Source organism: Primulina eburnea, chromosome 9 (genome assembly GCF_022965805.1).
Source record: "Primulina eburnea isolate SZY01 chromosome 9, ASM2296580v1, whole genome shotgun sequence".
Classification (NCBI taxonomy): Eukaryota; Viridiplantae; Streptophyta; class Magnoliopsida; order Lamiales; family Gesneriaceae; genus Primulina; species Primulina eburnea.
In genome coordinates, this window is record NC_133109.1 from 33,484,323 (window position 1) to 33,511,937 (window position 27,615).

General features: G+C 32.5%; 3 protein-coding genes across 3 annotated transcripts; all 3 read left to right on the top strand.

The window, feature by feature from the left end:
- The first annotated feature begins 12,371 nt into the window (after positions 1-12,371).
- Positions 12,372-14,693, top strand: LOC140841886 (uncharacterized). Its single transcript, XM_073209610.1, has 2 exons — positions 12,372-12,601; positions 13,221-14,693. The coding sequence occupies exon 2, from the start codon at positions 13,232-13,234 to the stop codon at positions 14,249-14,251; it is 1,020 nt and encodes a 339-aa protein (XP_073065711.1). The 5' UTR covers positions 12,372-12,601; positions 13,221-13,231; the 3' UTR covers positions 14,252-14,693.
- Positions 14,694-16,104: 1,411 nt separating this feature from the next.
- On the top strand, positions 16,105-19,467 carry LOC140841887 (probable E3 ubiquitin-protein ligase RHY1A). The gene is made up of 4 exons (XM_073209611.1): positions 16,105-16,327; positions 16,460-16,753; positions 17,570-17,760; positions 18,906-19,467. Exons 2-4 carry the CDS (start codon positions 16,505-16,507, stop codon positions 19,351-19,353), a joined length of 888 nt encoding a protein of 295 aa, XP_073065712.1. The 5' UTR covers positions 16,105-16,327; positions 16,460-16,504; the 3' UTR covers positions 19,354-19,467.
- A 1,868-nt stretch (positions 19,468-21,335) lies between these two features.
- Positions 21,336-26,205, top strand: LOC140841888 (probable protein phosphatase 2C 63). The gene is made up of 4 exons (XM_073209612.1): positions 21,336-21,711; positions 21,985-22,358; positions 24,922-25,158; positions 25,714-26,205. The coding sequence occupies exons 1-4, from the start codon at positions 21,471-21,473 to the stop codon at positions 26,008-26,010; spliced, it is 1,149 nt and encodes a 382-aa protein (XP_073065713.1). The 5' UTR covers positions 21,336-21,470; the 3' UTR covers positions 26,011-26,205.
- The last annotated feature ends 1,410 nt before the right edge of the window (positions 26,206-27,615 follow it).

Consider the following 27,615-nt stretch of genomic DNA (forward strand, 5'->3'; position numbering starts at 1 on the left):
TTTCAACTCAATTCCCACCGACTAGAAAATGTTACGAGTTCGATTTCTTCTGTCATATTGTTTTAATAAAGTTTATCTTACATGATTTGAATAGTGTGATTTATCTAATTAGACGTGGTTTGCAGAACTTCATTAAACTCGAGAGTTTATCTCGTTATTATGAAGCACATTTTATGTAAATGTAACCTTTTATATTGTAATAAAAAACTATAATATGTGTACCCGTAAAAGTTTGTTAAAAAAAAAAAAATTCACTGTAAAATTCATATAATGTAAATTTATTCACTTTTTTTATTGGTTTGCGGATGTTTGAGAAATTTTGTATATATTATATTAGTATTTCACCTATGTGATGCATGGAGTATTAAAATTAGTAAATATGAGTATTTAAATAATTACTCAAACTTATTAATGTAATGAATAATTTAATTATTATATAAAAAATTTATACAATTTGAGATCATATTCGAATAATGATAAAAATTATGACGTCAAACTGAATTATTTATCATTGTATTAGATATATTGATGGTGTAAATTGTTATTAATAAAAAAATAAAAATATATTAAAAATCATATATTATTTGTCTGACAAATTTTTAAAAAATAAATAAATATTTTTCAAAAAAATTTAAAAACATTTATTAGATGAAATACCCAAAATCTAACAGAAATTAAATTAAATGATATGATCAATGTAAAATTTAAGATAATCTTATTTACACTCCACTTTTTTTAATAAATACAATTGATATTTCTTTCTTTACCCTAAAATATCTAATATATACTCAAAATATTTTTTAAAATATTGATATAAACATACAATGTCTTTTATATATTTTTTTATCAAATATAATTTTTATTAAATATAATAAAATATTAAAACTAATTCACAATAACTCTTATGAAACTCCTATAAACTAATTTGAAAAAACTATAAAATACTTAATGGATACTCTAATCCACAAAAACTCTTATATATCACAATTATTTTTATTTTATTTTATTGTAAATACTTGTATAATTCGTAATTATTGTGTATGTCATTATATATTGAATTTTTTTGAATAAATTTTTCTTTAGTAAAATATTAAATTTTTGTACTATTATGTTTTAATGTAAATTATTATTTTAGTTATATATAAACATTTTTTTTGTTTTATGATAATTGGACATTATTAAATATAGCACTAATTCACATTTATTTCTTTTTTAACATTAAGTTTTTTACGGGAATACTAAGTATATTTACACGAACGCACGCGCACACACATATAGATTATATTATGATACATTACCATGATTACATCGGTAAATATTATAGTTTTTAGGAATATGAAAAAAATAAGACAATAATATCTGTCATTATTTTTGGAGTCGGGAAATATTTTCATTAGTTGAAACTAAATGAAGTATGAGTAGTTACGAAAACACAAAAGTCATATGAAATGATCTCACGAGTCAATTTTGTGATATATATATTTTATTTGGGTCACAATGAAAAAATATTATTTTTTTATATCAAAAGTATTATTTTTATTATAAATATTAGTATGATTGATCAGTCTCACGAATAAAAATATGTGAGATCATCTTATAAGATATCTACTCGAACGAAAATAATGTCTTGGTAACACATAATAAAAAATCTATAAAAATAACAATAATAATAAATATTATACTGAAAATTATTTTTATTTAATTTCTCTAGATCATTTTGGGCAAAACTTGGCTTATTCAGGACATAGATCAATATTATGTCAATATGTATTAGTGATAGGTAAAGTTAACCCCCAACCCCCTATCACTTAATGGTCTCTTTTTCTTAAAAAAAAGAATTTTGTTATTAATTGTTTAATTCACTTATTTTTTAATTCGAAGAAACTTTTTTTATTATTTATCAAGCATTATCTAAAATCAGAAGGCTAGTTGTTTTAGCTTGTTTTTACATTGATAATTTTTTTTAGAAAATGGAATTATTTTATTAATAGTACGAGTAAAATTAAATTTTATAGATAATTAATTGAAAGGAGTTAAATAAGAGCAATATTTAGGGTAATATTCATTTTTCAATAAATCCATTCTCACATACCAAATCATTATGTTTTTATATTCATTTCTCTTTCATTTGAGTTATTATTAATTAATTACTAATAACAAATGGTAGGACTGAGGATACCATATTTAATTAATGGGAATTAATAAAAACTAAAAGGACAAAAGTTGAAACAAGTTAGTAAATATAAATCACAACAATTCATATGAGAACGTTTTATGAATCAATTTTTTGACACATATCTTTTATCCTATCCAGCCTGTCCCATGGAAAATATTATTTTGCATTCTAAATTTTAATCGGGTCGACTTGTATAAATCCCGAGATCGTATTACAAAGACCAAGTCAATATAAATTGATTTGTTGATGGATTATAAATTTATAATTATAATTATCACTATATAAGATTGTTTATTTAAGTACTAAAACTACGTATATATATATTTTTTAAAAATAAATTTATTATTCTAAAATTATTTATTTATTTTCTGCAATTTTAGCACATTGAATATCGGTAAAAAAAATTCGGAGTCCTTATATGTCCTTTCATGCAGTTACAATTATTTTAAATTTTGATATAAACTCGAGACCTAAAGTCTGTTTGGTGGTGGTACACATAAATCGTTGTCTAATCGATGTTATATTTATTTCTGAGATTTACGTTCCATGCGACGTTATTATTGTAAATTGACTCGAGGATATATGGCTAGTGTTCGGTTTTAAAATCGATCCTACCTACTTTTGACATTAAAAATAATATTTTTTCATGAATTGAGTCGGATAAAAGATATATATCATAAAATTGATCTGTGAAATGATCTCACGTAAGCGATGACTTCTTATATTTAAACTTTTTTTGTAAAATCGTTTGTCTACGTTGGATTTTATTTTGCGGTTTTGCGTATTTATTTGGTATAAATCAAATCAAATAAACAAATGAAAGGTAGTTGCAGAATTAGATTTAGAGGGCATGTGAGTTGTTTAAATGAATTTAGTTAAAATGTTGTACATACATCCGTTAAACCATCATTAAGTCGTGTTTGGTGATTATTAAAAGTAATTAGTAAAAGGCCATAACTTACGTCCGTACACGAAAGAATCGTACCGCCCTAACCTATTGCCTTTTCGACTTTCTTTTTTCTCCACAATAATTTACTTTTTGTGAAAGAATTCAACAATTCAACAACCTAATTACCTAAATAATTTGGAATTTATTTTTTAATTAAAAAATAGTTGTAAATAAAAGTACATACTAATCATTTTATTTGTGGGAACACAAATTTTAGATTCCAAATTCATAAGAAAATATAATATATAACCATATAATCAATCAATTGTTAATAATAATAATATATATATAATCAATCAATTATATATATATATATACTTTCTAATAATACACAGTGGAGGTTCCACGCACACACCACTGCCAAAACCTATTGGATCGTGGAAAGAAACTTATTTCCAGACGTGAGATATTTTACGAGTGATGGCGTTGGATCAGCTTACGACCCATGACCGGTGATCGTTACAAAAAAGAACTAGAAAAAGAAGCCCATACATTTCCCGTGCATGATTTATTGCACATCTATAGATAATAGATGTAACAATTAACAATGTATGCTCAGTGACCACAAACGGCACAAAAATGGGTATGAAACCACAAAAATTTCAACATCGCTTTGTGCTTTAATTTTTGACACTAACAAAAGAGGACTATCACATCTGTTCTCTGTGATACTACACTGAAAAATTGTTGATCTTCATATTGTATTAGTTGAGAGTTGAGACAGAGGTATCTCGCGAAAAACGGTCGATAGTCGATACCGAGTATATTATGAAAATATGAAGACCATAACACATTGAAATTTTGTGAATCATGTATGAGTTTGATTTCTCTTACAAGTATGAGAGCCTCAACCTTAATTATTGGATCAAGGACTCATCGGCAAGTATTGACCAACTTTAGGTATCTCTCATTGATTTTTCCACTTGCAACTTGAATAATTTTTAAATAAAACTATAAAGAGTATCGATTATTGTTTTTTAACTTCATTTTCAAACATTAAAATATAATTTATTTGTGATTAATTAACTATTAAATTGTTTGAAAATAATAATTAAATAATTTGAATAGAATCTGTAAAGAATGTTGAACAAATTATTGAGAATAAAATAATGATCTTCATTATATACATTAGAGCTTAATCATCTGCAACAAAACTTAAAAATAATGTATTTATCCTAAAATATAATTAATTAATTTCAAATAAAAAAATGTTTTGACAAAAATGCATTGTAAAGTTGCTCATGTTTGTAATGAATTTCACAACTTCGAAAGGGAAAAAAAATGAAATTGAAAGTTTGCATTCTTATTGATATCAAAGAAAATACAATTAGATATCCAAGTGATCACGCCTAAAGCTGTTGTGCAATAATTAGGTTAAATAATTTTTTTCTCAATTGACAAATTTATCCCTTTAATTATAATATCTCAGAAAATATTATAATAAAAAATATAAAAAAAAATTCAAAATTGTTATAGATAAAATATTGTAGATGATTATTTAGACAATACTTTTATTTTATCATGTTATCAAATATTCAAACTCTGTAAATGTACTCAATAAATAAAATTTCGAATGATGAATAAATATTACAATTCATTCTCTTATCTCTATATATTTCATTATTCATAACAAAAATAACGATTTTAATTTTATTTGAGCGTGGAATCTTCAAAAAAAATAATTTAATGAAAGATTATGTCAAAAAAGTTAGATTAGAGGGTGCAAGTTGGCAAATGACCTTACTTTTACCACAAATAGTGTGTGTGTTTATATATATATATAGAGGGTTGTTACCCTGCACCCAAGGGGTGCAGGGTTACATGAGCGCCTGCACAGCTGGCGCTGTGCTAGCGCCCAGCTGGATGCGCATAACATAACAACGTTTAGCGACGGTTTCGCAAAATCCCTTCCATAAGAGCACCTACAATGGGGTGTTAAATAGGTGTTAACACCCCTCTATATTGTGAGTGGGCGTTGGTGTGGGGAGTTCAATTCTTTGAACGCTGTCAGTTTTTTTTTAAAAAAATTGGACAATTAGCGACGGTTTATTACAATCTGTCGCTATTAGCGACGGATGTAATAAACCGTCGCGATTGGCGACGGATTCATCAAACCGTCGCTAAACGTGGCGCCCAGCTGGCTCAGGCGCCCATGTTACCCTGCACCCCTGGGGTGCAGGGTAACAACCCTCTATATATATATATATATATATATATATATATATATATATATATATATATATATATATATATATATAAAATCATCGAGTGGTCTCATGTGAGACCGTCTCACGGATCAACCTTACTCATATTCAAAATAAAAAGTAATACTCTTAGCATAAAAAATAATACTTTTTCATGGATAACCCAAATAAGATATCCGTCTCACAAATACGACTCGTGAGACCGTCTCATACAAGTTTTTGCCAAATCATTACCCTATAAAATATGATATTAAAATTTTGTTGTCAAAGCATTCCCCTTCATTTTTACTCTTATTTTTTTATGCAAAAATAATAAAACAAAATAAAAGATTCAAATTTTATTGTAACATAATCACATTCTATTATATTTTATAGAAAGATCAACTGTACTATACCGAAAATCAAACTTTATACAAAAATTGTATTTATATTAATGCATCGCCTGCAAATAAGAATTCAAACACGTTTCTGTCATTCTGTGTATGTATGATATATGAATTTACATGAGCTTATAAAAAAAATTAGAAGGGCCTGGGATCACCAATGTCGAGCCCTCTTCGGTTCTGCCATCGCTGCTGCTGCCACTTCTTTGTTCTCTAATCGATACTCCGACTACAATTGGTTTGAAACACTCTTGGATGCAACGGATTCAAGTGGAAAGATAGGATTAGTCTATAGCTAAAGCGAGCAAAACAGGCAGTAGTCCCCTAATATAATTTGATGCGTGTGAATTTGTGTGGTTCCTGCATCTAAATGTATGCGGGGACCAGCACATCTGATGGTGTTTGATAAGTAAAGAGTTTTTATCCCATCCAAACATAAAGTAAACCTAGACATTGGTTATGGGGGACTTATCTATCTTCGGTTTTCTGTATAACAACGGCAACATCCATTGAAGCAGCCCCTTGTAGATGACATGACAAGCACGATGCTCACACTCTAGCTTCCCCCATCGTGCATCATCTCGTTCACATGGAAAAGTGAGCTTGCCCAGGTTATTGAAACAAGAATAAGATTACTAACTCGTTTAAGCAAGAACATGGAAACACCCAACCCTTGTTCGACAGTATATGGATATTGAATCCATGTGTTGTCTTGAGCTCTAGAGAAATGAAGAAAGTAAAATATATAAGATTATGTTATGCATTAGGTACCTTTAATTAATGTTACTAAATATATGGAAGAAACACAAAGGTATACGAAAAATCAACGAGCTATTATCGTAAAGAAAACAGTAGCACAATGCTCAAAATAAAGCAAACCGAGGCCTATATGTAATGCAGTGTCCTTAAAACAGATTCGTCCCCTCCGGTATGTGCTTCGAAGATGAACTTGGACGTCTGTTTCCCAGAATACAACGGAACAACCAGCAGTAGCGTAGCACGAGGTACCACAACGGCGAACTGAAATGTACATGAACTTTATCACGAGGGCATTACACAGAGTAATGACAGAGGAACAGCACTCGTTGGAAGCAGCACCAGCCGAGACAACAAAGCAGAGCAAAGCTTCGAAAATATCAGAATGCAGGAGAGTGTGTTGCGTGTGTGAAGGACTTGGGGATGTCCCTATATATAGGCAATCTGGTTCCATATGGACAGTCACGGTTGGCCATCCGAAAGGCCAAAGGTCAGCCCAGCTGGAGCACCAAAGGTCAGTCCTGCTGGAGCACCAAAGGTCATTTCAGTTGGAACACCAAATGTCAGCTGAAATACCAAAGGTCTTGGTTCATAATTTAAATTTCGAAAATAAAAAATAGCAAAAGTCAGGTGCGCTCGTACGCTTGCACACAAGTCAAGCCTTTTTCCATTGCAAATCGGGCCCATGATTTGCACTCCTGCGCCGGCGTGCGCGAGAGAGAGCCTCTTGACCAATCATTGTTACATCTCCATAATGCAACTCAATATAAGCTCACAAATGTTATGTTTATTTTCTTATGTGGGACATTTCCCACTTACCAACTATTAGGCATTGTTTGTTCAATTTCCCATTCAAAAGATACAAGCCCACTAGGCCTCTAAGTCCAACAATTAACAACATTATGAATCTTGCATAACCAGTTGGAGAATTCATCATGAGATCCAGCCTTTACGGGAGTTGCTCTGCATAAGATTTGGAGAAAAATTCTCTCATTAGGAAACAAGAATTACCTGCCACTTGGAAGCATTTAGCATCATAAAAAATATCAGTACTGTAAAGAGAACCAAAGTATTAGAAAGCCATTTACGTTGCTTAGTAACATCTAAATCCTTAGAATCATAAACAACAAGGTATGAGTAAGCACTTATGGACGATCAAAAGGATAGTGTAGATAACAGCAATAATAATCATTAATTTTTTCCAAGATAATAACACTCAATTGTGTCATTTTCTGCCACTCTAGGCTACCACTACAGGTAAACTAGCATTTTTGTTATTGATATTTTATGGTGCAATTTATTTCCTTAATTTGTTAAACTAATACTGGTTTTGTAAACTAGACTTTTTTTCTAATGATTAGGCAAAACACAAGTAAATAATTTGTACATAATTATCTAAACGTTATTTTTAATTAAGTTATTTATTAGTGTGTGATATTATTCTGCGGCATGTTGTCATAATGTGTTTCAACATCCGAGACAACACTTATATATGATATTCATAGTCCTTACTATTATGTTATATAAAACTCTTTCCAAAGAAAAACGAGCATACCAGTTCTTTTACATCTTTCTTCTGTTGCTTGGTTGGCTTGTCTGGATACTGCAAAAATTGAAAAGAACAAGAAAGATTCGGAATTCAACATATTACATGAGCAGTAAGACCTTTTACTTCTTAAAATATATTATTTTCTTTGGCGGGATATTAAATTCATCTACCTTACCCTTTAGGAAGATGGAATCAGGGATGCAAACAAAACAAAATTATATGATCTAAGAAAATTACTGACAAAAAAGTTCGACTGCGAACAATATAACAAGTTCAAAAACCGAATTTGAAGGATGAAATGCATGTCTGGAAAGGAACGTCCGTGTGGCCCTCCCAAGTTCTTCTTTCGTCGTAGGTCCAGAAAACTTTTGCTGAAAAATTATCAACAAAAAATGACAAATGTCTCTTGCATGCGTCAATCTGCAGTTTAGTAATTAGCATGGAACTGAAAGGACAGCTCCTCAAAACTTAGAAGAATCCCGAGAAGAAAAATCACATGAATCGTGAAATTTCACGTAAATAATTATGCTGTCGTCTCTTCATAATTCCCCTTCAAACTTTTATCAAACAGCACTCCATTTCAACCGAAGAAACCAAAAGCAATACAGACTACAACAAAATTGTCATTCTCGTTGAGCGAAGTTCAAGGCTGATTCGAGCGTATAATATACTTGAGAGCCGAGTTTGGATACATTGCAAAATCCCCGTAAATGCTTCGAGAAGATGCTGCACCAATGGCAGCACGTTTACTCGACAGTCGCCCTATACTATGTATTTGGTTTATTTTTCTTTTTTCAGATCTATTGTCCAAGATTGACACTTTGATAACCCACTCATGTGTATTTTTGTCACATTTTCGAGATATCTGAATTAAATATTAATATATCTGAATGAATTAACAATGACAGAGATAATATAATATAAACTTTGAGTTGCATTCATTTTGATATTTTTTCATGAAACTTGTGATTTGTAGTGTTAGTATCATAAGTTGGAAATCGTTGTATTTTGGATAACGATTATCGTATCTTATTAACACCGTGTGCGTGACAAATTCGACTCAAGGACAAAAAGTTTTCTCTGGCCTCGATTTAAAATTTCTAACATATCTTCATGTCGCATTTCAAATGAAGGTGTTAAGGGGAATCACACCAACAATCTTAAGAGGAATGTATATTCTTTGGATTTTTTATTTTTATTTTTTGCAACTTTGAAGATGTATGACAGTAAACATTAATGATTTCAAATCATGTAGTCTCACGACAATAAGACGACTTGTGAATATCTAAATTTTAAATATCGAGTTTGAAAATTTCATTATTTTTTATTATTATAATCCTTAAATATGACGTTCTTTCGAATTTTTTTATTGGAGAACTAAGAATGTGTTGATTTTTATTTGCAATATGCAAAGATTATAAATCAGGAGAGTTATGTTAAATGCATGAACATGAGTAAGTCCATTCAAGCAGTTTCTTGGCTCAAGAATTCAATACTTTGTAAATTGATTTTACGAAGATTCTTAAAACTACTAAAAATGGAAATGAAATTCGAGATCTTAAATTTATATTATTGATTGAAAAAAGATAATTGATTATATGTCTAAAATTTTAGAACATCAAATGAAATATGCGTCGAACATAAATTGTCTCAAACTATTTATTTGAAAGTTTAATGGATCCTTAAATATAAAAAAATGGCAAAAACTTGTGTGAGACGGTCTCACGGGTCGTATTTGTGAGACAGATCTCTTATTTGGGTCACCTATGAAAAAGTATTACTTTTTATGCTGATGGTATTGCTTTTTATTGTTAATATGGGTAGGGTTGACCCGTCTCACGGATTACGACCCGTGAGACGGTCTCACATAAGACTCACTCTAAAAAAAATAGTATTTCGTCATATTTATGGATTACATCACAAGATATGAAATGCATATCTTGCAAAATGAAAGATGAATCTTTAATGATTCGGATGGATATAATAATGACAATTCCATACAACGTGTTGTATATGTTGTGAAAAATAGTTGTGATCTTGTTTTTTAATCCAGTTGAATTTTGTAAGTTATGTACGCTTAAAATTTTGAATTTGCAAGATATATATTAAGTCTTGAATTAAGTTTTGTAAGCTTTTACGCTTAAAAATAAAATTGTGATTAGAATTCGAGATTCCAAGTTTAATTTTTTTTAAGAAAACACGCTTAAATCTAAATTTCAAGATATTTAAAAACTTTAATTATATATCTGAGTTGTAAGGCTTAAAATTTGAAAACTTGGAAGTTTCAATACTAATCCAATGATAAGTAAAGTAATATATTTGAAAAATAAAATATTGTCAAATTTGAGAATAACGTGTAAGGTTTGAATTATTTAAGCAATAACGATTAAATTCTAGCTTAGCAAGATATAAATCTCAAATTTGGATTTATAAATTCATATTGCTTAGGATTTGATAAAGTTATATGCTTACACAAATTTCTGGGGCGGAAGTATTTGAATATTTAAATTGAACTACATCATTCTTCTTTTATCTTTTTTTAATAGTTTAATTCTACATGCAGACCTTGCTTAATAAATCCAAAATTTATAATATAAAAACTACTGAGTTTGGATTTTCTAATTTATTATCTTAAAATTCGAAATTTAGACTTATATTATAGAGCTGTTTTTAATTCTTTAAGCAATTTCACTTAAATCTAAATTTGCAATAAAATAATTTTTGGATTTGGATTTATAAGTTTCAACACTTAGAATTCAAATTTAATAGCACTCTATACATTTCAAAGTTTGTGAAACTTCAAAATATCACAAAGTCCTATAAACAATTCGAAGTGTGAATGTGTCGTATTTAAGGTAAAAATATAATGTTAAATTACAACATGATAATTAAATGAATGATGGTAGGTCTGTACGTATACGTCAAATATAGAATTTCATGTTAAAATTAATCTTCAATTGTGTTATCATTTTGATCGAGTGAAATTATAAGATAATGAAATGTATCTGTTATATAAAGTCTTGGAAGAAGATCAAGTGTATAGCTTGTCAAGATGAATGATCTTTAAATCTACAAAACAAAGTTTTCATAGTGATAACATAATCTTGTTGATTGGATATCTAGAGATCTTGGTTCAACGAGACAAAAAAATATGAGAATTTGAGCCAACGCTCGAGAATTATTCCCTTCTCATTCCTAAGACGATGAGTTTTGTAACCTACAAATGTAGTAAATTTAAGTATATACTTTTAATGATTCTTTTACATGTAAAAGATAGAGTATGGTAGGATATTCTTAAAGAGAAGTCGCCTATGTGACTGCGAGGACAAGCCGGTTCAAAAAAACATTTAAGACGCCAAGATATGTTTCATAGCCAAAACGGACATAACCGAAAAATCAAAAGAAATGATATGCAAGTTATCGTGTATGTACTATTGTCTGATTTACACAAACTGCTAATAATTCAAAACATCATGTTCGGTTTGTGGCCTAGTATATCCGATAGTATTATACTAAGAAATGTTTAAAACCAAAAGCCACAACTCCTGATGCGATGATTTTCCGAGTAAACTCTCTTTCGACATCACGTGCATTCATACATTAATTTCTTTCATGTGGGGATTGTTGGAATGTTTGATCTTATTGAATAGAAAATAACCAAAAGAAAGAGAAAAAAACTCGACCGAGCAAGAACGTTCAAATGTGCGCTTTAAAACTGCGAGGAAGTTCCCCAAAGAGCAAGGGAGCACCTTAGCACCTCCCTTGTTGCCCTGATAATTACAAGGAAGAGAGGGAAACGCTTGGCAATGTTGTTTATTAAAAGTTGCGAGTTTTCATAGATCTTTCTCGCAAAAAAGATGTCTTTTGGTCACATTTTCGAGATTTGTTATTTAAATATCAATCCATCTATGTGAACTAACGATAAGAGAGACAACATATCACCAACTTTTAGAGAATCAACAAAAGAAACGTATTTTGCATTCATTTTAAACTTCTTCTTTCTTTTTGTCAAAAGGGAGTTTGTTTCATTTTATGGTTATGAATATTATGATTTTGTAATGCTACTATCACAAGTTAGAAGTGTTGTATCTCGGGAGAAGATTGTCATATCTTGTGAATAACATGTGCGAGACAAATTCGTTTTCAGGATAAATAATATTCTTTTACTTAAATTTCAATTACTAACATTTTTTCATGAGTTTAATTATCTTCAGGTTGTAATTCAAATAAAAATATTAAAAAAAATCCACACCAACAACGGGCAAAGAGTGTTTATGGAAAGTATTTTAAGTCAATGGCCTTGTATTGAAACCAGTTCACTTTATGCGGGAAAAAATTGAACAATGGACCAAAAGTATACAACCAAACAGAGCCTTATCTAAACAACACGTCTGTGATAATCAGATTCCTCTCTGTACGAACCTAAGAGGATGATCAAAACGGACCATAAAGTTAGTGTTTGGCTTTGTTCTGTTCCTCGGTTCAAAGTTTAGAGACAAATTCAACCAACGGTAGTGAACTCAGGCCCCGGATCAAATAGGAAATTTGGGAACTTCACGCTCAATTCGAACTTCTGCCAATCAGGTCAAGCTCTCTCTTCATGTTTACCCTAATTTTCTTGGAAAATTCAATTCGATATCTGGGTTTTACTTCCTCGGACAAATGCGAACTGGGTCCGTATCAGGAATCAATTTTTAATTTTTATTTATAATTCAAGACTTTGTTCAAGTAGGTATTGTTTGCGTGAAATGGGTTTGAATCGATTGCGAGAATCTTGGTTTAGACATGATTTTCTTTCTTTATTTTCTTGCGGTTTCATTGTTTCAAGCGGATGTACCTGCAATGTTCGATCTAACACTGTCGCTTACGATTTGAGGATGAAAGTTGAGTTTTTTGGTAGTCGTGATTGGGAATTTATTTATTATTTTCTGAACTACAAATTCCCTGTGCTTCAAGTGTTTGCGTTGATTGCAAATTGTTGATACAGTGATCCATCTCTATGATATGTATACCTTTGTGTTTTAAGTTGCATTGTAGATGATAATTTTGCAAAATTGTGTCTTTGCGTTCGATATGATCCTGAATCTGTAGTGCTGGCCATTGTGCATCCATTCTCGAAGTGCAGGAGATTTATTGTGAATATCGAATATATATCTTTTCTTTTGAGTTTTGACTTGGATTTGGTGCTTTTGATATTGAACAGTTTAAGCTAAAATGGTGGCTAGCCACCATTTTAGTCGAGTGGACACACCCAAGCTTAAAGATTTCATATATAGAAAAATTGGGCAAAAAAGAGCGGATAACTACTTTGATCAGCTGAAGAAGTTTCTCAGCTTTAAGGTTAACAAGGCTGATTTTGATAAAAGCTGCATAGAGACAATTGGAAGAGAGAATCTGTCTCTTCATAATCGGCTCATTCAATCTATACTCCAAAATGCATGTCATGCTAAAGTTCCTCCTCAAAAACCTCGGAAAGTTGAAGGGCTTGGAGTTAAAGTTTCCAGTGGTTACCAAAAATCTTGTTCAAAGTCTCTTTATGGTGATATGTTGCTTCAGTCTCCTCGTAAGTGTCGGTCTCCTGTTAATAGGGATCGTAAGTTTCGGGATCGGCCAAGTCCTCTTGGGCCATTGGGTAAGAGCCCAAGTCTCACAGTTGAAGAAACAATAATGACACAAGAACAACCAAATGGGAAAGATTTGCATTCTCTCAATAGTAGGCCTTTGGTTGACGATGGGGAAGAGGTGAACCAAGTTTCAGGAAGTACAAGATTTCGAAGATGGGGTGATATCACAGCCCCTCTTGGTGTGTTTCAGATTAAGGATGCTTCTCCAAATGTCCCTCTTGCTCTTAATCGTAGAAATTTTGCAGAGACATGTCAAAGTAGTTTTGAGTTGCCCGATACTAGATCTTTAACGAGTCGTCTGCAGGAAAAGGTGGCTTCGGAGGGAGTTGGAATTTCATTAGATTGCGTTAACTTGATAAACAATAGCTTGGATGTTTTCTTGAAGAGATTGATCGAACCATGTTTGGGAGTTGCTAGATCACACTCAAATGGTCGGATGGTCTCCTCTACAAACGAAATCTTGCAAGGAAGATTCGCACCAAGACCATTATGTCCAACTTCTGCAAGCATGTTGGATTTCCGTGTTGCAATGGAGTCAAATCCTCTTATACTTGGGGATGACTGGCCTACACAACTTGAAAAGATCTCCACTTACCCCCTAGAGAAGTAAACAGTGTACCATTGACACCACTCCGACGGCTTAGTTAGGACTAGTTTTGGCTAATACATTCAGAGACTATTGAATTGCATTTTCAAATTTTAATGCAGTGCCTCCGAGCATCGCTGGAGGAAAAAAAGCTCAGGATTCGAGCAAGGTATGCCTTATCTCTGCATACAGATGTTACCGATGTCAGTTGTTAAAAAGGGAATCATTAAGCTAGGGATTTCACACATTTGATAGTGTTTAGCGTGTCTTAGTTTCTGTGGGTTTTGAGCATTGTTTTTCGAGTTACTTGTGATGTACAATAACATGTTAGTGATTTAAGATCAGCAGACACGAATTTTGCAGAATTTTTTTTTGGGATGTCATGTGTAATGCTATATTTTGTTTATTGATAATTAGACGTGGGAGCATTATTATATTGTTTAATTAAAAAGAGAGGTATCAACACTCAACGGAGTTTTTGTATACACGGATGTAAATGAACCAAATCATTTGTGAGTTATTCGAATAATGTTTCGATAAAAGGTCGTTTAAGCTTATTTCGTGATTCTCGTTAAGATAAATGAATCAAGCTCGAGTTTTACAATATTTGACTTGTTAGCTCGTGAACATGTTTATTGGTAGACTCACGAGTCAAATTTTAGTTGATTGATTCATCCATCTTGCATTTTACTTATCAAAAAAAATAAAATCTTCAAGAATTTGACTCAGCTAGACTTGATACATCTATAATTATGAATGATAGAATGTTGTTCCCTAAAACATGTTTTTTTTTTTTTAGAAAAAACGAAAAAAGGTGCCTAATCAGCCTAGGCACATTAAATTTACACCCAAGATATTTTGATTTAATTAAATAATTGATAATGAAATATTATTCACTCACGTCATCTTCATTGGATACGAATATCCGATCACTTGAGACTTTGAAATGTCGTTTGTAGGTTGACAATTGTCAAACTAATATAGTTATGCTGTGATTTTTCTACTTTTGGGTCTATTTCCTATATTTTGTTTTCCAAAAGTCAAAAATAATTATTGCATATACATTATTTTGTTGATGAAGAATGATTTATGATCAATTAATATGTATACATATTTTTTTTTTTAAAACTGGAGTTAAAAGTTTAGTTACAAAAGAATTAGTCTTTTGTGAGATGATATTACGAATTTTTATTTGTGAGACGGGTCAACCCTACCGATATTCACAATAAAAAGTTATATTATTAACATAAAAAGTAATATTTTTTCATTGATGACCTAAATAAGAGATCCGTCTCACAAAATACGACTTTTGAGATCGTCTCATACAAGTTTTTGTTATTATGAAAATATTGTTAACTCATTTTTTCATGACAATAAGTTTTAATATGTGATAAACAAAATTAACATGTATAGATATTTTTTTTCAAAACTTGAGTTAAAAATTTAATTACAAAAGAATAATTCTCTTGTGACACAGTATCACGAATCTTTATCTGTGAGACGGGTCAACTCTACCGATATTCACAATAAAAAGTTATATTCTTAGCATAAAAAGTAATATTTTTTCATGGATAACCTAAATAAGAGATCCGTCTCATAAACTACGACGATGTTTCACACAAGTTTTTATCATTACAAAAATATAATTAACTCATTTTTTCAAGTTTTAATATGTGATAAGCAAAATTAATATGTATGGATAAATTTTTTTTTTAAAACTTGAGTTAAAAATTTAATTACAAAAATATAATTAACTGATATCTCATTTTTTTACTGACAATAAGTTTTAATATTTGATAATCAAAGTGACGTGAGATAAACTAGCATTGTGGCATGGAAATTAAGATCATATCTGATACTGGCCAAGACAAGGAGTTGATTCTTTTCGGTTTGCGTACGTTGTTATGTTACAAGTGTTCAAGAAATTTGATGATGACTATAAATGGAAAGCCATTAAATTTGGATGTTTGGGATTTGGGTGAGTTTAGTGCCGCAAATCCCGTATGAATTTATTAAAGAAAGACAGATACTTCACTTTCCCATTCTCTGCTCCTCCGTTATCGCTCTGCATTTCCTCGAACGTATCACCCTGGCCCAGCGGTTGTTCCTTCTCTCTTTTTTCTTTTCTCGGGACTTTAGAAATTTCCAAGAAATTGCAATGCGATAGATTGTGTGCGTGTACGTTTCCCCGACGCGTTGATGTGCATAAGTATCGATTTTTCCGTGTTGCAGGGATATTAACGGGGCGATTCAGCGGGTGTGTGTTGTTGAATTTGTATGACGAGCGCTTCGGAGTTATTCTACACCAGAAGGTCGCGTTTCGGTCGGAATTCGGATCCATTTGAGGTCGGGTCTCATTCGCCTGTTGATCGGGGCATCCGCCGCAGCCGCTGTCCACACAACTCCCACCATCAGGGCACTAACACGCGCCGTGATAGAACCGAGCTCGACGGCTGCGATCCGCCGCGCCGTGTTCCTCATCATTCCAGGCAGCCCCATTTCCAACGCCCTTCCCATTCGCCTCAGGTGTGATTCAGCTTTTGAATTTTAAGTTCGTTTTTGAGGGAGACCGACTTTGTTTATTCAGCATATTATGCATTGGGAGATATTTGAGTTTATGAAGATTTTTTGCAAGTCTCTTTCGTTTTTATGATAACAAGTTAAGATGGGTATTTTGGTTATAAATGATATCGCTTTTTTCCGTTGATTAAAGTGGGCAAAATATGCCCCAGTTGGCTTTAAGTCAGCTCGTAGCTTCAATACTGAGGCCTGTCCTTTGGTTTGATTCTAAATAGAAATAATGCTATCTTCTTATTATTGATTTACCATCTTTACCATTTTAAAGAAATCAAATCTCCAGCAACACCCTTCTCGAGCTCGTTCTGAAAGAAAGTTCTGTAATCAAGCGACATAGAATAGAAATTGCTTAGCTAAAGTTTGAGTTTCTGAATGTATTTACAGTAATTTAAATATATTATTGAAAGGTCAAAACTTGAGCTCGATCACACCCAAACTGAAACTAAAATACTGTAGTTTGACTCAAGTAGGTATTTGGGCTTGTGTGAACTTTATTCGAGCTTGCTAAAAAATGAGTGTTTTGACCTAGGGATTCACCAGCAGTTTGATTTGATTGCAAACCAATTTCCGATATTGCCAAGCTGTAGTACATTATGTGCCTTTTTGCTGATTTACTTTGATTATGAGGTCCGAAGTTGCTTTTTGTTCCTGTAAGCCTAATGTATTCACTGACATTTGCGCTTTCTTTACTAATTATTCAAGAGGAAAGTCTGTCCGGATCAGTCCTTTCTACTGTTCTCAGTTTTTTCTCCTTGAATTGCTCAGGATCGTGAGTTTATTAGGCCTGAACATGGTGGCCATCAATTTGCATCAGGAAATGCTATACATTCTGGAAATCAAAGCAATGGGCTAGATAGGGTGCAATTCAGTGGGAATGACAGGCTCCCTGGAGCTGTGCTTCTTGCTAGAGAGAGGCTTGTACACAGGTTGAGAGGTGTGACTCATCCCGGTAGCAGGTATATGGGTCCCATCAAACACCGCCCAACCCCAACCCCAAGAGCTTTCAGATAGTAGGGACATGCATAATTTTGTTTGCATGATCAGAAATGGCATGAGTGAATATTTTTACTATTTGAAATTATATTGGTAATTCAGTTGCTAACTCGGAGAGAATCCATTATTAGTTCCAACAAACCATATCAAATATGAATTATAAGAGATCATTTTTTTATTTTTCCAGCTCTAGGTTTCTTGTTATCGAGTAGCCAGGGCCCTGCCCTCTTCTATTCTCTGTCTTCTTCCTGTTCGACTGTTTTCCACTTCTTCCATACTTTTTACCTCGTTCTTTGTCCTTGATGTTACATCACCGTTTAGAATAATTCTTCTCAGTGTCCCACTAGGGGTGCATTCAAGCTGTTTGAATTCAAGTAGCTCTTTAGTGGTCGAGATTGACTTCAACCAAGCAAATATTTCTCAATTCAAGCTTTACTCGAGTAATTATTGAGTAACTCGAGCTTGTGTCGCCTAATTATTCTATAACTGGAATTTATGATCAAATTTAAAGCTAAACAGTAATTTAAATGACATTTTAAAAAATTATTATTTGAGCTCAAATACTCAATGGGGGCTTGAGCCTAAGATAATAAAGCTCGTGGTAGACTCAAGAAGTTTGAGGTACTCGATCTTGATTTGGATTCGGTTAGAAGCAAATTCGAGCTGAGCTTAGAGCGGGTAGAAGTAACTTCAAGCTGAGCTTAGAGCGTCTATATAACTAGCTTCTCAACTTGCTTGCCTCCCTCAGATGCGTCTTAATTTCTTTCCTCTGTGGCAGCACTTGCATCCACGTGCAGGAATGTGGTGGCACTATCATTCATGCTTATGTTCTTGTTAGCTAAAAGTTAGTATACTGCTAAATGCTTTCAGAAATTAACCAAAATTTCTTATCAAAATTAAATTTTTTGTGATATATTTCGCTTATGGTTCTCTATGTGTTTTGTTTAATATTGATCTCTCAAGTCCGAGTTGTTCAATATGCACTTAATTTCATTCCTGTAAATCCTTTGATCAACTGCTGTCTGGAGATGACTCGATTTTATGACTTTTTGGATTTGTCCCTCCGTATTTGTGGCGATAGGATAACTTGTCCTTCTTGTATTTGTAGGCAGAGAAATCAAACTTCCCAAATTGACCACCGTAGTGAAACGGTAATCGGCGATGTGCTCAGACTCATTGATGCTGGATATGGGGAAACGGATGTATCCAGAGACTGGCTAGCCACGATGACCTCTGTAACTGATTCCATCAGCCGACTAACGAGCAAAAAACCCCCAGGACTCACACAAGAAGCACTGGACAGTTTGTGCATTGAGGTGTTCGGAGTGCTAGAGGAAGGAAACGAAGAAGACACATCAAGAGAAATAATGGAATGCAGCATATGCCTAGAGAGTTTCTTGGAGGGAGATGAGCTGATACGCTTGCCTTGTGCTCATAGGTATCATGTTTGCTGCTTGGATCCATGGGTCCGAATCTGTGGGGAGTGCCCATATTGCCGTAGGGGCATTGTTGTAAATGTGGATGGAGTCGAAGAGAGTCGACTACGTCCGATGTGAGCAGTGAGTAGAAAGTTCACAGTTTCTTGGCAGTTTTCTCGGAAGATAGGTCTTTGACATCGAGTGTCGTTCGGGACGTATGTTTCAAAAAATAAAAATATGTTGACATGCATCTCCCACAATCTAACCTTAAGTGAAACAAGAAATTAAATAGTTCGCAATTTTCAAATAACTAAATAATTGTATGAAAGTTAATTGTTCGTTTGTTTAGAATCCTATATTCCTGTTAAATCCAAATCTAGCATGAAATATTAGAAAATGGTGGCAATATGGCCCCATTTCGAAGTCATCCCTTGAACTAAATTGCATGGAAATTTGACACAAAAATGCTGTAATTATCTGGAGACTTCAAATGTTTGATTCATTCAAAGTCAAGTCACCCGTTGCCCACTTTGTCTAAAGCTAGTTATGTGACAAGTTTTTTTAATGATGTGGAACTCTCATTTGTTATGTGTGTATTGAGTAAAGCTTTGAAAAAACGCAATAGTCTACAAATCATGTTAGTCAGATAAATCATAGTGGACAAATTATGTCTGACAAACTCGTTCGAGAATGTGTTGATAGAGGAGATTAAACTTTTAACTATTAATCAAACGATCACTTACAACATCAACTAGATCACTCGGTTGGAGCTTTTTTTTTTTCTTTTTTTTTCTATTTTCTTTTACTACGTTTTTGAGTCCATTGAAGTTATTCTCAACAATCATGAGATTCCTAACTTCCCTCTTCATTTTCTTTTTGTTTATGTTGTTGTAATGAATTTCAAAATATTCCATCTATGTTATAGAATTCGATCATTTTAAATTAGACAACAACTTAAATTTCTTGTTGTTACAACTATTTAACCAGAATTATTTTGGGTTTTAACGGTATCTCACCAAATAATTGTATGTTGATACTCATAATATATGATTGTGTTAATATCAATTATTGAATAAGCATCTTCCATATTCTAAAAACTATAATTTATAGTGACAATATAATTACATTCTTATAATAAATTATAAAAAAGTCCAAACATCATGTTATAATAGATTTTCTAATTCTGAGAAACAATAATCATTAATTCCTCAATAATATAGTTGTGTAACTTGGATCGAACCATAATTTGGTTCGAAGCAAGAGTCCGGACCAAAACCGCAAATCATCATAAAACGAAAACAAACCAAATCATAGCAGATCGATATTTCAAAACCACATACTTTGAAATTATTGTCATGGCTAGGCCATCCACTTATTTTAAGTACTAAACAAATATATTAAGCTTATTACGAAATATCGAGTTCGAGACTCAATTACAATAAACTTTTCCGAAAAGACGCTCTTTTATCTAAAGATGATAACCCCTCAATTACGCATTACCGCTGTTGCAACTCTTACCAAACACCAACGGCCCACCACTATAAATTTTGCATCACAAGATTAGGTCAAGTCAATATCTAAGATAAAGAAGCACCAACTTACCATTATTTTTTCCCTTTACGTGTTTGAAAGGTTATGCATCTAAAACAAAACGTATTTTAAGAGTTTCTCACAATTTTAAAACATAGCAATCATATATACATTATTTTTATGTGTAAAATTAAAATACATTAAGTAGTACTTTGTTTTTACTTTAGTCAACACAATAAGCATCGAAAATATGAACACTTAAAAGTATGAATTTATTCATAGCGAATCGAATTGTAGAATTGCGTATAAAAAAAATCAAATTAATAATTCACGTGAAATTAATTTGGGTCGTCCTGTCCAAATGATAGACCGACCGGTCCATTCCAACCGTCAAATAGTGCGTTACGACGGATTATCAATCAATCTATCAAATATAACTAAAAATTTATAGGGCGGAGAATTTTGACAAATAATATATATCATATATAAAAAAAAATATTTCATAAATTGTTTTTTTATTTTTTATTTTTTTATTTTTTTGGAGAATTCAAAGTGTACAACGCGTTTATAAACCAACAGCAGAAGCATTCCCACTGCTACTTCAAAAACCTCTCCACCTCAGACGTAAAACCTCTCGCGAAACCGTACCTCGAAATCCTCAAACTGCAACCAGAAAAGAATCGGAAACACGTCCCAATTCGAAAGGGAATACGCGATTACGCTATATGAGGTTACTTGATCATTGCTTCGGGCGTCGAAATGGCGACGAATTGATGTGGAAAATGGAATTGAAGCCGCACGCGACCGGGGACTTCTCAATGGCGGTGGTTCAGGCGAATTCCAACCTTGAAGATCAAAGTCAGGTTTTTACGTCCCCTTCTGCGACTTATATTGGTGTTTACGACGGTCATGGGGGATCTGAGGCATCCCGCTTTGTCAACCGCTACCTCTTCCCTTATATACGCAGTAATGTTCTTTTCTTTGAAATTTCCCTTCGCAGTTTACTCTTTATCGTGAATTTTTCTGGATGTTTTTTGATGATTTAATATGGTCTCTATGATTTAGCGTTGGCAAAATTAAACATAAATTTTGATATTCCTTCCTCGGTCCGACCTAGTATAGATGCATGTTTCGCTTATTTGCTCACATAGTTCTCTTTCTTTAATGTTCCAGCTTTAGTATATTCAACCATTATTTTTTTTTGGCTCCAAAATTCAGAAATTTAGTTTAATTTTGCAGAATTTGCTACGGAACTGGGGGGATTATCACCAGATGCTATAAAGAAGGCTTTTAATGAAACGGAAGAGGATTTTACTCGGTTAGTAAAGAGATCAATGTCTATGAGACCCCAGATAACTTTGGTAGGATCATGTTGCCTTGTCGGAGTAATTTCAAATGGTGAGTTATATGTAGCAAACTTAGGTGATTCAAGAGCGGTTCTCGGCAAAAAATGTTCTATTCAGGGGAAGAATTCTGTTATGGCGGAAAGATTGACGATAGATCATAATGTTTCCTATGAAACCGTCAGGAAGGAGGTTGAAGAGCTTCACCCAGATGATTCGCCTGTAGTGATTAATTGCCGCGGTGTTTGGAGAATCAAGGGCATTATTCAGGTAATCAATTTGTGAATCAATTTCTTCATTGAAAGGTACATTGAATTTATGATTATTGACGATTCAACCTCACTTTTGACATATGTCACCTTAGGGGTGTATTCAATGTAGGAGATTTATTGACTTTTAATGACTTTTGTAGATTTTAAAACTCTAGATGTATTCAATTAAGACTTTTATATACTCTATAGAAGTCTAATGGAATTCAAAATAGACTTTCATATAGTTTTAAAAGTTAAATGCTATTCAACATTGACTTTTAAAAACTCTATAAAAATATATAGGTATTTAAATTTTCAATAGACTTTTAATAACTTCATTGAATTCATTAACATACAAACATTAAAGCCTAAGGTACAACTATAAATTGTCAAAAATTGTATTTGGTTCAATCCAAAGATTTGGATGGATTTTTAAAACTTTCAACTCATACACAAGGTATTTATTTCTCTCTCCGTCGCTTCACATCACATCACCTCTCTTCTTATCTTCTCTCCTCTCATGTATCTCTATCACTCTCTCAAGTTTTCGAAGTGTATCTCTATATATATATTCATCTTTCTTTTTCAAAATTTTCATTTTTTGGCTGATTGTTCGTTTAATAATTTTTTATTTTAATATCATAGGAAATTTTGAAATCTAGAATTGATTTTGTGATTTTTAATTTATGATTTATACAAATTAATGTAATATTCAATAATAATAAAAGTTGATCCAAAAAGATATCGCTTAATTCTTAATAATTGAATAACCTCGCAACAACAGTGATTTTTTATATTTTCTTTAGGATTTTCAATTAATATGTAAGCTATGATATTTTTATATAAAATTATATCTACACAATGCTAAATAATATTCTTTTCACATGTATATTATAAATTCAAAAACAAGGTTACAGATTAATCAATTGATATATTTTAAAAAATTTACAAACATGCATACAAACCCGCATATATGCACATGTAAGAATTAAATGATTTAACTTTGGAATAAGTAAATTTATTTATTAATATAAATATTGAATATCTATTTCAAACTGAATATGTTATATATGTCAATTAATTATTGGTTCAAAGAAATTAATAAAAAATAATATGCTATAGTTAAGCACAAATTTTATAAAAAAATTCACAAAAGTCTATAAAAATCTTTCAAAAATGTCTACATGAATTCACATAAATCTGTTTATAAATTTGTGAGATTCGGTAAAAGTCAATAAAAATATATCAAATCCATAAAAGTCTATCATTTGAAAAAGTTATTAAAAGTCATCAAAACTATGAATTGAATACAGCCCACTTAGAATCTAGATCAGTGACCTTAACAGAGTTGAGTTAATGATTCCTTGATGACTTTTCTCAATGTATTTCTCACTTTATATATTAAGTTGATTTCAAATAGATAATATCTACAATTGGCTGTCATCCAACTTTTACTCGGTGATGATTGATGGAACAACGGACCTTTAATCATCCGAGGCTTCTTGTTTATAGCTGTATTCGTTTTTGAAACAAGCTGCTAACTTTTATTTCTTGAGAATTGAAATATCTTTTTTTGAAGACTTATGGCACAACTTTTCTCTGAACATCCATGTAGCACGAATACTCCTAATTTTTTTCTTCTGAAGTATGGACACGGATACGAAACGTCGATATGCGTATTGGATACGGTAAAATCCGTGTCGTTGACTTTTTGTACATTTGATCGGTCAATTATGTCTTGGACACGGCTAGATACACCATGAACATGGCGGTGATACGTTTTCTGGATATATTTCGTTTATTTGTTTGCTTTTTCTTTTTAAATCACTCATCTAAAGTTATATTTTAATATTTATACATATTTTAAGAATTGCAGTATCTAAGTCATATTGTGTCTAATATTTTAAAAATTTACCGATAATACGATACTTCTACCCATATCAACATAGCTAAACATGAGTCAATTGGTGGAGTAGTCTTTTCTTTGCTTCTCTCCTAATTGGTGGACTAGTGTTTTCTTTGCTTCTCTTGATTATTCATGGCAATAGTTCTGATGTTAATGAGATTTTGATTGATGAACCGGTTCTTCTGATGAGTCTAATCAGTCACTGTGCATTGGCTGATTCTACATTTTTCTATTTTATCTATGGATTATGATTTATGAAAAGCAGCATGTAAGGCACACCATCGAGTTTTTTCTGAAGGATTATTATATATTGGCTTCTGTTCCAAGAATCACATGCTCTGCCACTTGCCTGTCTCATGTAGCTGAAGTCAAAGTACTGTGCCTTCCGCCACATGAGATGCACATGAAGACTTAGTAAAGCAAAGCTTTGTGATTCCGGTGAATATAAAGTGTTTTACCTTTCTGTTTGCCCAACCTGAAGATCACGAATAACCATATTTACTCAAAGGTCTTGATGCTTTTAGGTTCTATTTTTTGTTTCTTCACGTTTAAGTTAGAAGTCTGCATGGTGATTTAATGAGAATTGTGGGATGCTCGCTTTTCCCCATTCTTGTTTATCTGTTATTACATACACCATTGGCGTGAAAACACAAATAACTTTATTTGTAACAATCAGGTGTCAAGATCCATAGGCGATGTTTATTTAAAGAAACCCGACTTTTACAGAGACCCAAATTTCCTACGATATGGAAGTTACATTCCCATGAAGCAACCATTGTTGACAGCTGAACCTTCCATTGTGACTAGAAACCTTAAGCCACAGGATTTGTTTGTAATATTTGCCTCTGATGGTCTCTGGGAACACCTCAGTGATGAAACAGCTGTGGAAATAGTATCAAAAAGTCCAAGATCTGTAAGTCGTTTCCTTCCTAAACGGTTGTAAATTTCTGATAGCTGTCTGTAAATGTACAATTGAGGTCTTGCATTTTTTGTAATTCAATCAAGCTCCTTGTTCTCTTGGGTGACCAACATGGAATCAGTCTCGTTCATTCGCCTTGTGATCTGCATTGTTTTGGTCTTATTGTTCTCCATGAGTGCTCATACATATACTGAATTCTTGCTTGGATTATTATCATGATAAGTTTGCATCTGCATGCTTGATTGAATCACAACTAGAAGTCTGTCTATTCTTTCTTATATCGTCCTCTATGTGGTATGACAATCGAAACACAGTGTTGTACAATTAATCATAGCTTTTGCCACATCGACAAGCTATTTTTTGTACAAAAGTTTTGAACTGTCATATTGCATTATTACCCATACTCTGTAGTTCAATGAGTTAGGCTGTGTGCTTGTCCCTTTTCTTTTCAATTTTGGTTCGAGATTTCACTCTTGTCATGGTCCATGAATCATTTGATCGATTCTTAAATGAGCTACCTGACTTATCTTGTGGTGAATGTTTTTGCAGGGAATAGCCAAGAGATTAGTAGTAGCTGCACTTCAAGCTGCTTCCAAAAAGAAAGAAATGAGGTATAAAGACATTCAGAAGATCGAGAAGGGAACCAGACGACATTTCCACGACGACATAACTGTTATAGTTGTTTACCTCGATCATCAAAACCCTTCAAATATTAATAATAGACAAGGTTCTTTTGGCTGCGTGATGTCTCCCATTGACATATATTCTTTTAACTCAGACGAAGTAGTAGAGAATTCAGGCGACAAGGTTTTTCCCAACGAGGAATTCCAATCAAGGGTTGCCTAGTGATTGTGCCTTCTTAGCCTGATAGGCTGGTAGTTGAATATGTAATGGAACTTTTCGTGTACATTTCGGCTTGTATATTGAGGTAGTTTTGGCATTAAATTGCACGTTATTTTTGTTATTTGGTCATAAATTTCGTCTTGTTTTTGCTTAAACAGTCTGGTATAGTTGAACATATTTCTGGGTTGGTTCACAAATTTTGGTTTAGTAGCATCAGCTTCTCTTGTCGAGAGTATGTCTCATATTTGGAAATAAGACCCAAATGAATTAAGCTACTCGTGAGTAATTCGTTCAAAATTTGATTCGAAGTCCAGTTTTGCATGTGTTTATTATATACATATAATTATATATTTATTACATATATATATATATATATATATTATATTTATTTAGAATTAAAATATAACATAAACTGAGCTTTTTGAGCTCGGATTTAGTAACATAATATATTCTTGAGTCGAGTAAAATTTGAAAATTAATATTTAATTGGAAAACTTTTTTCGGGTCGAGCTAACTCGATTGCATCTTTATTTGGGAAGATGTCTTGTATTCGAAATCGTCATAAACATTTTGACCCCAATTATTAATTTTTAAAAAATAAAAAGTATATGTATATTTTTTATTCGCTGTGTTTTTTTTAAAGCTCAAGTATACCTTCCCGCTCCGACATAAAGGAATAGACGACACAAAACAGAAACAAATTGCGTGGTCTCCTTCTCCAGTATTCCGCACTTGAAAGTTTTGTCCTCACGATAAGATAAATGATCAAGATTTGACCTTGCATATATAGGACTCATTTTAAAAAAAAAAATTATATATACAACAAAATCTTATTATTAAAATAAAATGAGGATAGTGCGATAAGATCTCATCTACCATGTCAATGTCTTTTTCGAATCTCCACACTCATCTTCCTGTGTTTTAGATTCTCCGTTGGGTTTATCAAATTTTGACGACGCTGATGGAAAATGGGAACAGTGATCGATGATCAGCTGGCAGTGTAGCTATCACTCCTTTTTGCAACTCGAGTGTTGGGATTGTCTTTAATTTCGAGAGAGCGACGAGGATCGCTGATCAAAGGGGTGTCAAGAGGATCTCCGGGGAGCCCAGTGGTCGCTTCATTTTTCCGATATCTATATTACTTTATTTGTTTTGTTTCACTGATTTCGATTAAGCTGGGTATGGTGAAAAGAGTAATACAAGGCTTTCGAATTTCTGCAAATTCTGTTCAACAGGTTGTGGGAGAATCTCGGAGAAAGGAGGGCTATCTGTGCTATGAGAACACTATTGTGCTTTTTATTCCTTCTTCTATGACGTGGTGAACCGAGGGGAACAGCTTTGTGTAAGATACCAACAATATTTTCCTCCTTCTGGATTTTGTTAATATTCTTGCTCTTTCAGTTTTTTTCTCCGTGGAGTTAATTTTTCAATTGAAAAAAACATCAACTTGCAGCAGGTATTGCAACCTCGACTGGAGCATGCGTCGACGCTAAAGTGTGTGATGAGGAATTAGCCTTGCTACTGTCCAAGGTTTAACATCGCAAGCCCAATTGAACCGAAGAATGTTTCCATTCTCACGAAACAACAGGTATTTTGTTGTGAATCTCG